Source organism: Balaenoptera borealis (genome assembly GCF_965194805.1).
Source record: "Balaenoptera borealis genome assembly, chromosome: 5".
NCBI classification, from domain to species: Eukaryota; Metazoa; Chordata; class Mammalia; order Artiodactyla; family Balaenopteridae; genus Balaenoptera; species Balaenoptera borealis.
This window is the reverse complement of record NC_138862.1, coordinates 80,503,112-80,515,448: the sequence shown is the minus strand read 5'-3', so window position 1 is coordinate 80,515,448 and position 12,337 is coordinate 80,503,112. Positions and strand designations below refer to the sequence as shown.

Here is a 12,337-nt window from a genome sequence, read left to right as displayed (position 1 = left end):
TTCTGACCACCCTGCTACTCTGCTTCTTTAAAGAGAGTGAGAAGGGGGCTGAGATGCCCCCTTTATTGGCCAGTAATAGATGGGCCGAATGAGGTGCGTGTAGGGCAAGGGGCATCTTGCATCAGATAACTATCCTCTCCTGCTGACTGACCATGGACAGAAGGTGAGGAACCGAATTCAATTCCTCATCCCGGTGACCCTCTGTATCCAGTCCTTGTTGTGGAAGATGTAGGAATACACTCCGTAACGGTCCTTCTTTCCACAGTCCACACCCCAGGACACCGTGCCCACTAGGTACCATTGGCCTCTCTCTGTATCCAAGGTCGCCATGGGCCCTCCAGAGTCACCCGCACAGGCATCCTTCCCGCCTAGAGGAAGAAGTGAGGCAGGTTAAAGTGTCTCCTTCCCTAGCCCCAAATCCAGAGAAGCTGCCTTCTCTCCACAACTGCCTTGTAGTTCAGAGAATCAGGCACCAGGGGGCGCAGTAGACCATTGGACCCAGACCTGGACTCTCAGCTGTTGTGGGTCAGACCTCCTCAGACCTCAGTGATTTTAATAAGTGCAGGTTAGGACTCTCTCATTTCATAAGGCAAGAGCTGGGCTGGGAGAAAGGAATTATGGAAATTCCTTACTTAGCCCCCTTCTCTCCGATGCAGCTTCTTCAGTGGAATCCTTCCTCTCATGACCGTCCTCCCTCTCCCCCGCCTCACTCCTCCCTTTACGCCGCTACTCAACCTGCCAGCTCCAAGGTCTCCAGTCCTTCCACTGCCAGGCTCGGCTCCCCTCCCTGGCTGGTGGTGCCCTGTCGTACGTCGGCCTCTTGACTTACCTTCCTTCTCCCCAGCACAGATCATGTCTCTGGTCACTTTCCTCTTCAGTGGGGTATAGGCCTCCTGGCAGATGCGGTGGTCAACAACTGGGATTTCGATCTGGAACACAAGGCCACTGTCGGTCCCCACCCCTGGCTGAGGAGCCCTGCTGCTCTGACACCTCTAGAGCTGACTCATCCCCATCCCCTTCCTGGATGAGCCTGGGTCTGCCTTAGGCCTGGCCTCACAAACTACCTATGGTACAGGTGAAGGAACACTGAATGCAGAATCAGGAGATCCATGTTCTGGTACAGTCTTAGTCATGAACTTGCTGTGTGACCTTGCGCAGGTCATTTGCCCTTTCTGGGCCTCAGTTTTCTCATCTGTAAAATGGAGATAATAATACTTTCCTAGCACATGTATTATCTCAAATATGGCAGTGTATGCAAAACCTATGGGCAGTCTTCTTTTCCTCACTCTTCCCATTATTGGTTGTGGGACCTGGGGCACGTAGCTTTCATCACTGTTTTCTCAGATCTCTGAGACTCTGTTTCCTTATCCGAATAATGGGAGTCACAATATTTGACATACTAATCACATAGAGTTGTTGCGCAAAGAGGAGATGAATGAGCAGATATTCTGTAAACTACAAACACTGCATAAATAGTAGGTGGTGTAGGGTTAGTGAGGCTCACCTTGCAGCAAGCATTCACTTACGTTCTCCCCCACCACAGTGTGAGCCTCCAGACACTCGGTCTGTATGTTGTGCATTTCTATCTCACATAGCTTGGAACGTGGTCAGTACTCAGGAAATGTTATTTTGAATTGAGGTGATACATTGATACATAAAGTAAGGTATTGTGATTATTATTGCCCTTGATTCAGCTTGGGGGTAAACGTTGGAATGGATGTCTAGAATAAAAAGAGGAAACGTATGAGTCTCATTCAGCCAAACCAAGAACTGAATGGGTCACACCGCCCCCAAAAGCACAACTCCTGTTGGCCCTTGCTGGGAGGGGACCAGAGGCATTCAGGTCTCTTTGGGGCCATGGCCTTCCCAGAGAAGTGGGGAGAGGAAGTCAGGCAGGGTGGTCGTGAGCACATGTCCTCGGCAAGCTGTTGAGTGCCTGACTGACCTCTCTCCATCGCTCGTGCATCATTTAAGTGTCACTTCCTCTGGGAAGCCCTTCTGTGCCCCTAAGACAAGGTCAGGGCCCCTGCTGTACATTCCGGAGCATCCTGCACCTCTTCCTCATTCCACTGATCACACTGATAACTACTTTCTGTCTATCCCACCTGACTGTAAGCCCAAGGAGGCCAGGGGCCAGATCTGTCATCTTACCTCCCAGCATACCTAGTAGTTAATACAATGTCTGGTACACGGGAGGCACCAAATATACACTCTAGAGTTAATGATTGAAGGGCTAAATTGCTGTTGCCAATCCAGAATTTTAAAGTACGCTAAAATAATGCATGTTGAAGGGTTTAGAGACTAGCTGTGGCAGTCGTAGAACCTGGTAATGTCCGAGCCAGGCAGCTACTGGAGGACACCTAGTGTTGTCCCTGACTTTGCAGCTTGAGATAACTACACTGCGGTCTAGAGAGGCAAGATGACTCATTTAAGATCTCGCAGCAGGTTACTAGGAGCCAGGACTTGGAGCCATGGCTCCTTACTCCTGGTTCAGTGTTCTTTTCTGATATGACAAGAATGTAAACTTCTAAATGCAACAGTCAAGTTCATTGCTGCAAGGACTGCAGCTCTCAAGGCCCATTCCTTGACCCATTCTTGGTTACTCTGTTATGTGAATCTTCATGATGTATATAGATGGATCACCTTTGGGGGTGTCCAAGCCGGCTGTTTTCTGGAAGAATTTCCATAAATTGAGACTTTAATAAGCTACAGAAACATTAAGCAATGTTTAGAGACTAGAGCCCTATGACATGTAGAACAAACAGATCAAACTAGTTGGGATTCAGTCTCATTTAACTTTGAAGGTGAGTTTGGGCCCCTGGTACCTCTCTCACCCACCCCCTGCCGAAGCCTCTGACCCCCTAAGGGGCACTATGGTGCAGAAAGGTCTAATGCAGGGCAGAGGTGTCACCCTCTGAAGGGTATACATTGAACTTCACCTCCATCAGGGTCTCTGGGAACCTTTGCAAGAACTGCTTCCCCCAGCCACTGACGATGACCATGGCCCCTGGAGGAGAGAAGACACAGTGAGAGCAGAGAGGCTGTCTGTGGGGTTTTCAGAGGGTGGCATCTTGCAGCCCCATCATCCTCTGCCTGTGGAGGAAGGGCTGAGTTTGCCCCCTCAGAGAATGGCAGCATGGTGGGGAGGAAGACTGCTGGGTTGGAGGTTACCCACGACAGAGGTTTAGGCATTTGTTTCTATGAGACGTTAGCTGGTTTATTTGTTTAGTTGCCTGTTCTCTCCCACTCCCAACTAGCTTGGAACCTAGACTCCATGAGAGCAGTAATCTCATCTATCTTATTCGGCGCTGTATCGCCATGCCTACAGCAGTGCTGACACATAGTAGGTGCTCAATAAATAACTGAATAAATACGAAGTCCAGCTTAGCCCACAATATGCTATGTTCCCTCCCCTTCTGAGCCTCAGTTTCTCCATCCATAAAATGAAGAGGCTGGACTTGGTATTCTCTAAAACCTCTCCCAGCTCTGATATTCTAGAAGTCTATGAACTTGGCAGATCTCGAGGCAGTGTGGAAATGGGTTGAGCACTGATAGAACACTTATCTCTTCATTTGTAAAAGAGCCTGGATACTGAAAACAACATTGGGCTTTAAGTTGGAAGATCTGAATTCTATCCCCAGATCTACTTCTTACCAGCTGAATCTTGGGTAAGTCACTGTACCTTGCTGAGCCTGTTTTCTCATCTGGAAAATGGGACAATACCACCTCACAAGGTTTTTATAAGTAGTACATAAATTAATTAATGTAAATCAAGTGGCACATGGTAGGCGCATGGCATCTGATGAATCAGAGCCATACCTGTACCGTTCCTGTTGGCTTACTTCCCCTGAATACTTCTCAGGTTCCATTCAGCCATTTTAAAAAATAACTTCTTTGAACTAAAGGAGGTTATCTGTGACATGGCACCACTGAATTTAGAACAGGATGAAACAAAAGCCAACTGCCCTGGGTTGGACTCTCACTCTATATTGGATATGTTTGATTATTATTTCATTTAAACATCACAACCACCCATGGGATATTATCCCCAGTGTAGAGGGAAGGGCCTTGAGGTTAGGCAACTTCCTCGAGGTCACCCAACTAGGAAATGGCAGCATGCGGATTTGAGCCTGTGCTGGTGATTAAGCTATTGTCTCTCAGCTCCAAACGTACCCTTCTACGCTCTGCTTTGTGATGCTGCGAATGAGACTCTGAAATGGCAGATCTGCTTTGTCAGGGGCGTTCCTGAAAATAGGGGGCACTTCCAGGAAGGCTTGCCATTCCTGTTGGCATCACCCTAGCAACGGTTCCTCACCCCAGCAGCGGCGGCTGGTTCCAGCTATTCTCCCTGGCACCATCAGCACAGGGCCTCTTTTGCAGCGTCTGAGTTCCTGCTTCACAGGCCCCTGTCAAGCTTCTAGGTTCTATATCTCCAACTTCTTCTCTTTGTTTCTCCAGCCCCAGGAGTGGTGGTTTCTTCCTGCAAGTGCTATCTCTATTATCTCAGCATCCCCCTTTACTTCTCCAGTCCTCCAATACCCTATATTAAATTCTCTGTGATATAATAACTGGTCTGGTTTCTGTTTTCCTATCTGGACCCTGAACTGATATAGTGCTTGCAGTACTGATCAAGCCTGCCTGTTTACCTTGGAACCAGTTTTGACTCAGCTGTTTTAGGGGAGGCAGCTGAGGAATCACACAGACATGGTCAGCTGGCTCAGTTGGCACCAGAGCCCGAGCAATGCTGGAGAAGAAGGCTCTATGGAGGCACCAGGTGCTCTGCAGAGGTGGAATCACAGGTGGGGGTGGTACCTTCCTGCGATGGCCCCTGGGGCAGACAGATGGGCATCACAAAGTCATTTAGCACCGGGCTCTTCAACAGCTCCACCAGAGCCATGTCATTCTCAAATGTGTTGGGGTTATACAGGGGATGGAGGAAGATTTGTTTGACGTTGAGACTCTGTTCATTCTCATCTGACCGGTACCTCCAATGCTTGCCTGGGCAAGAAGAAGGCATGTGAGGCATGAGGGCAATGCAAGCTTAGAGGATAAGGTCACACCTTGTTTCCTGTCAGCCCCTGTCCCATTCAGCCCATGTTCCCAGCCTTAACCCTTATACTGCCCTTCATCTACCTTTTTCAAGGCATCCCATCCTACCTGCCCTTCTCCACATATTCTCATGGCTCTGACCTCTGTCTTTCTTCATGATCTGATCCCATTGCCTTATAATACTCATTCCAGTGCCCATTGCCATATGTCCAAGCCTTCCTTGCCTGGGTCATGTGTTGCCTCCCTCCATGAAACCTCTCAGAGTCTTGAGTTAGATTCTTCAATTAGAAATCTCTTCCCTACGAACTCCCATGCCCTTTATCTGTTCCTCTCCTATAGAACTTACTGCTTCCTACTTTATATTCGAGGTCTCTGTGCTCATATTCTATTCCTTCATTAGACTCTAAGTCCCTGTGGGCAGGAACTTGTGTAGTTAGATCCTGGCATAGTGTCAGGACATTAAATATGTGGTGAACTAAACTGAATCAGCTGGTGGTCTTGATTTTACAAAGGAGAGGGGAAGCTTGGATTGTTTGTGTATGATCCACTTGAAACCATGGATTCACAGAAGCCTGAAGCATTTTTGGAAATTATCCAGATGGGGCTCTTTACTATAAAAACTGAGGCTTCACCTTCAGTGACCTGCTCATGGTCCCACCACCTGAGAATCACAGCCTTGGGCTTAGATGCAGGTCCCTGGCCTCCAGTCCTGACTCTTCCTTCATCCCAGGCACCTTCCCTGATGATTGAGTGAGTGAGTGGACACACCCCATCCCCAGAACCACAGCTGGCTGCAGGAATCACCTTGCTCCGCACTCACCCATGATGATTTTGAAGGCAGAGGGGCTGAGCAAGTCCAAGCCATGTAGGGTTGCCTCCTCTGAATCCAGCAGTTGGTGAAGGCAGTGAGCCGCGGTCACAATCCATTTGGAGCCTGAGAACAGAATTGTACACACACTCTGTCCTCACGGCCCCATCCTGCTTCCCACAGTCTCAAGCTGAGGGCTTTCAGACCTCTCCTCTCCATGGCACCCCTCTCCCTTGCATTTCACAGCCCCAAGGCAGAAACTCATATGATCCTAATCTGAAAATGGGGAGTCGAATCTGTGATTTCATCTGCCTTATCCAACCTAGGCCAAAACTGAATGTTTTAAAGATGATTTCAGGTCTCCCTTAAACCCATGGGGTTGGTGAGCTCCGGACAGCCCAAGGTGTCCACAAGAAACTTCTTGCTCACTGGCTGCCCCTCAGGCCTTGCTGCTCAAGGTGTGGTCCCTGGACCAGTAGCCTCAACCTCACCTGGGAGCTTCCTGGAAATGCAGACTCTGAGGCCCCACCATATGTCTACTGAATCAGAATCTGCATTCAGTAGTAAAATCTGAGGATTTTAATAAGATCTCCAAGTAATTTCTATGCATATTAAAGTTTGGAAAGCATTGTTGTACGTGGTTCTTCTCAATTTTGGGTGCACATTTAGAATCACCCGGGGAATTAAAAACAAACAAGCAAACAAATCACCAAAAATAGTACCTGGGCCTGAAGCCAGACCATCTATGTCATGGGAGTGAGGCGCAGGTACAAATACACTTTAAAGGTGCCCCCAGATGATTCTACTGCCCCCAGGGCTGAGAACCACTGCTCTGATCCAAACCTCTCATTTTATAGACATGGATTCTGAGGCCTGGAGGAGAGCAAGGATGTCTAGGGCAACTCTGCAGGTTGGTGGCAGGGCCAGGGCCAGACCCTGGGTCTCCTGATGGTCAGCTGAGCACATCTCTTGCATCTTGGCTGTCTCTTTCCCTTGATGGACAGGTTCCTGCCCTTTGCTCAATATAGGGTCAGGCTTCGGTTCATCCTTAAGGTGGAACAGATGACAAACCCATAAATAGCTGAGCCCAGAGACATGCTGGGTTGAGCCAAGCAGAAAGAAAGGCACCAGGGCTTTGGGGTGGGGTATCAGGGCCAAGTACAGAGTCCAGGGCAGAGTCCTTTTCTGGAGCAGGTCCCAGGCTCCACTGGGCCCTCTCAGGAGCAGCTATGTTCTCTGGCTACTGGCTTCTGGATAGAGCTCCGCACAGGCCGCCCTCTTTTCCCTGGTGGCATTTTTGATACCTGTCCACAGCCAGGGGCTGTTGGCTAATTTTCCAGGTAGGTAAAGTGGGATGAGGTACCCAGATTAGGGAGCGTGCCTTGGAGTGGGGTTCTGGGCCATTTAGATGAACCTAGGGTATGCAGTGGTGAGTCCAAAGACATGGCTTTGCCTCGCAGCTCTGCAAATACTGAGTCCCTGAGCCAGAACCCAGGCTTTAGGGTGGGCACTGAGCGGGAGCTTCCTGTCTGTCCCTCAGCTCCTTCCCTGCTGCCTCTGCCCTCTCCTGCCTTTCCCTCCCTCTAAAAAACTAGACAACAGAGGAGGACAGAGATTCTAGACAAGGAGAGCTGTGGGGAGGGCTGAGTAAGTCAGATCCTGTAACTTGGCTGAGGGTAGAGAAGTGGGAATAAACACTCAGTAGACACAAGTGAGTGCTGAACATCATTGAACTGAAACACTCAAGGCTTCAGAAAACGAATCTAACTCTTAAAACCGTGGGCAGTAATCCATCTATTTACTTACATTCTAAGAAAACCAGAAATGTCTTTGCTCCCTTCTGCTCTCCCTGCCGGCTCCTCCCCTCTCTCTGCTTCTCTTCTGATGCTTTCTTTTCTGGGTCCTCCCTGCTTTTCTATGCCTTTCACAATTCTCTCTCTCTGTCTCGTCTCATGCCCCACCAGTTTCTCTTCCTCTGGTTGTATTTGCTTCCTTTCATTTTCCCCTTAATTTCTCTTCCCTTCCCTCTCTAGTTCTCTCATACGCCCTCTGTCTCTCTGTCTCTTTCTCTGTCTTTGTCCTTGTCCTTCTAACCCCTCTCTCTGTCTCTCTGCCCCTTCTCATTCTTGGTCCTCTCCCCTGCCTGCTCCCCACTGGGCTCCCCTTTAACCTGTGCTCACTCTCTGTGCCCCTTTGGGAGGCCCCATAGGGTGAGACCACTCATCTTTGTGTTTGTGGGAATATAAGGATCAGACCCTCTGCTGGGTCACCATCTCACATATCTCAGGATGTCCAGACTGCAGTCTCACCAGAGCCTGCGCCTCCCCTCGGGGATCCCCATCTGGGAGCTGTCCTCACCTGAGTGTACCCTGGAGGAGGAGGGTGGGTCAGGGCGAGGCGAGACCGGCAGCCCCGGAGCTGCCCAGGCAGAAGTGGACCCATCCATGCCTTCTTCCTCTGTGATAGGGTCAGGGGGACTCTAGATTGCTATTAATTTTTATTATGATGTCAGAGCTGGGATGGACCTTAGATCATTTGGACTAAACAGGCAGGAAGAGCCATCAATCATTTCTTCCCTGCCTTTGCTCCCACTCCCAATTACGTTCAGTCCATTACAAAATTCTGACAATTCTGTTTCTCAATGGCTTTGAATCTGCCTCGTTTCTATTCCTCATCCCCTGTCCTTTTTCTGAGGCTAATGACTTCCCTCCCCACTATTGCACTATAGCTGCCTCACTGGACTCTTGGCTTCCAGATTCACCCTTCTTTCAATCCATGCTGTCTCAGGAGAGAACTTTCCAGAACATGCTTATAAACCTGGAGCAGCATTCAAGATAAGATCTAAATTCCCAAGCATGGCATTCAAAGCTTTGTAAATCTCCCTTCTCTGACTCCTCCAGGGTGGGTTTCCTGGTTCCCCCTGGTCCCACGACGCTGGCACACCCTCACTTTGAGCCGCATGTAAGTGCCTTGTGTTGTAATCCATGTTTAAGGGTCTGACTCCCTCACCCTTCTCAGTGCCAGAGAGTGACCAGGGCTCGGGAAGTGTTGTTGGCTGAAGGAGCCAGCTAGAACAGAACACATGTCTCCTGGCTCCAGCTACGGTTTCTTTCTACCACTTTGTACTTCTGGGTCCCGCTACTACTGTGGAAGATTCTCAGTGAAGAAATCTTGTCAGTCTCCAGGAAGAGGGTCAGGTCCCTTTCCTTCTACCCTACCCTCTAATCCTGGGTTCCCCACCCCTTCCACCTTCTCCTTACCTAAAAGGGAGCCCCCGCAGAAGGGCTGCCCATTCAGGTGCGACAGCATGGCAATCCATGGGGTGGTGCCCTTCTGGGCTGGGCGTCCATTGAAGATCCTGGCCATCAGATTCCGGGAGAACTTGGGGATCCCACACACTGCAGCCAAGGGAGGGAGGACAGATCACACTCTGGGCTCCATCTTGCCCTTTGCCAGAGCTACTAGCACATCACCCTCTGTTAGGAACATCTGTTATTTTTGATTTCCCAGCATCCATTGCTCCTTTCAGTAACAGCACCCCAATTTTCCTCTGGGGCCCACTCTTCCCCCATTTCTTGTCCATATAGCCTGAGTTGCAATGATCTTACCTCTGGTTCTAGGGGTAGGAATGTGACCCAGACCTGACTAATGAAAGCCTCTTATACTCTGGTCAAAGCGATTGCTCAGAGATGGGAATGTAACCCTGGCCAGGCCAATGAAAGCCTGCCTTGGGAATTTTGCTAGAAGGTCCTTCTCTGCTGGGGTTGCTAAGCTGCTGGCTATAAGCCCAGATTTGCCAAAGATCACTTCATGGAAAGTTTGTAGAAAAACTTGCTACTAATGGAAAAACCAAACCAAACCAAACCAAAAGACATCCTCCTCTCCATCTGCTCCCTCTGTAAACTTTCTTCTCTTCAGAACTAATTCTGGGCTTTGGATCTCCTCACTTCCAAACTTTTGGGGACCTGGCTTTGAGGATTCGCACCCCTCTCCTCTGTCTTGCATCTCTCCTTTGTCTATGCCTCCAAAACATGATCAAGACCTCTCATCCTAAAAATCAAATTTCCATTTTCCCTGATTCTCATTCATTCCACAGTCTCTCCCTCTCCTCTCTTCCATAGTCAAGCTTCTGGAAAGAGGAGTTGACACCCAGTATCCACATCCTTCCCTGTCCTTTGGAGGTGGATTCAAAAGAAGAAAGTGCCATGCTCCACACAAACTTGGACATAAAGTGGCCATTTGAATATTTAATAGATCTGTAACCATAGATGGAGATAGAATGACTCTGGGCCCATAACTGGAACTTCAAAGATGATATTTACATGTATAGGAGAACACTATTTCTGAAATTTTATCTCACGTATTCTTCATCTCTAGGAAATCTCCTCGGCTTGTGGCTGCCCACTGTTATAGCTGGAGCATCTGTTATTTTAGGTGAGGCTGGATACAGCTTTGACTTTTGGAAGAGCAAAGCAGAAGCCAAAGTCTGGAAATACAAACCCATTTGAAGAGTCAGACTCTGTGGTAAGAATAAAAGATTTGTAGGTTTCAAGGAAGCAAAACCTGGAGAACTGAGCATATAAACCACAGAGATGGGAGGATGTAAGGGCAGTGTGCTATCTCAGGAAAGAGATAAAAACCTAGGAGAAACTGGAGAGAGAAAGAGAAGGAGGGAGGGTGTGGGAGGGAGGGGGAAAGAGAGAGAGAGAGAAGAGGGAAAGAAGCAGGAGAAGAAAGAGGTGGTGGAGGAGGAAGAGGAGGAGGATTAAGGACGAGGAGGATAAAGTAAGAGGGAGGGAGGGTTAAGGACTTCAGCATGAGTGCGGGCCTGCTCCCTGGATCCTCTCTCAGAGTTGACAATAGAGACCGGGTCCCAGCACCCAGGGAAGTCCAGCCTGGAAGCGTCCTCTGGGCTGTCCTGGGTCATTTGCACTGTTGATCACTTTATCCTTCTGGACACGTTCCCTCCTTGGCTTCTGAAGCTCCTCTCTTCCTGTGTTTCTGATTCCTCTTTCTTGTCTCTTTCTTGGGGTTTCTCTTCTTCTCTCCATGCTGTCCATGCTCGTGTTTCCCTTTTTGAGTCCTCAGCCCCCTTTTCTTTTCTCTTCCAGTAGATAATGCCATCTCCTCCCATGCCGTCATACCATTTAGACCCTGATGAATTTCAGATCAGTGTCTCTAATCTGCCCTTTCCTCTGAACTGATCCTTACGTCTCCAGATGGATTGCACATAAACTGCTCAAGCACAGAAAACCCAAGTCCTGGTCTCCACCCTTCACCACCCATCTGTCTCCCCTTTGTTATTCCAGATGTCTGTTAACGTCTGCACGGACTGCATCCTCCTCGTTGCCTCCCTCTTCTTCAACACCCGTATTTAATCAGCCACTAAACTGGTAAAAAAAAAGTCACCAGAAGACGCAGAGAGTAATGTCACAATGTGCTCTCCCTGCAACCTCATGACACCTGTGTCTCAATATGTCACAACATAAAGTCCAAATATCTAGAGGAAAGTAAAACTCTGAAATGTAATAGAATACAAGACATGATAATCTTTGAAATCAGCTACATATAAAGTATAAGGCATAATGTAAGATTCTTTTAGCTCTCAATAGTGTAAAAAGCATGACAGTTTCATTATGATACAAACCCCAAACAAAGGCAAACTAGGAGCGCATTGTATGGGGAGCCCTCACTGACAGATTAGCTTGTGTCACTCCACACCTCTGTGTCTGCACTATTTCACACGATGCCTCTACACCAAGCCCTGCCCAATACACTACTTAGACGTTTTCAAACTCCCTCTCACGCCCACATCTGCAGTGTCACGCCCACATCTGCAGTGTCACGCCCACATCTGCAGTGGCACGCCCACATCTGCAGTGGCACGCCCTAGGTCCCGGGGGTTTTCACCGCCTCTCTCCAGAATGGTTGCTGCGGTTTCCCAACCGCTCTCTCTAGCTCGGTCCCTCCCCCACCCCTCCACTCTTCACAGCATGCTGCTCGCGCTCCAACCTGCTGATTCAGAATTTCCCATGGGTGAGACCCAGGAACCTGCGTTCCTAACAAGCACCCCAGGTGATGCTGATATACCCCAAACTAGAGAATCACTGGTTACAGGACACAGCACAAACACAGAATGACCTTCGAGGCTCTGTCCGCCTTCCCCTCATCCCCTCTGCCCCCACTCTACTCAGGGCACACTTTCCTGCCTGATCTTTGTCCCCTCTCCCCTTCTCTCCCATCTCCCAGTGCGTTCTTTGTAACCTCTCTGGAAAGCTATCCAGATCCTCTTCAGCTGTATGAACCTCCCCCTCCTTAAGTTCCCGAAGTACTGCCATCTCCACTCCTCTAATGAAGCTAATTCCCTTTGCCTGTGTGAGACCTAGGTGCACACGGTCTTGCCTTGCATGCTCATTCGAGCTCTTTGAACTCAAGGAATTAAATGGCGGGCACTTCCGTGATGGAACGGGCAGCCTTCGA

The 12,337-nt window shown here is 49.1% G+C and overlaps 1 protein-coding gene across 1 annotated transcript in view; it reads right to left on the bottom strand.

Moving 5' to 3' along the window:
- Nucleotides 1-748: 748 nt before the first annotated feature.
- Nucleotides 749-12,337, bottom strand: part of MASP1 (MBL associated serine protease 1) — a gene marked incomplete at its 5' end in the record, with an annotated part of 59,318 nt that continues 47,729 nt past the window's right edge. The window contains 4 exons of the mRNA XM_082393220.1: nt 749-1,721; nt 2,940-3,007; nt 5,870-5,983; nt 9,118-9,255. Of these exons, the coding sequence (XP_082249346.1) occupies nt 1,615-1,721; nt 2,940-3,007; nt 5,870-5,983; nt 9,118-9,255 (427 nt within the window). The 3' untranslated portion in view covers nt 749-1,614. The remainder of the gene's footprint in view (nt 1,722-2,939; nt 3,008-5,869; nt 5,984-9,117; nt 9,256-12,337) is intronic.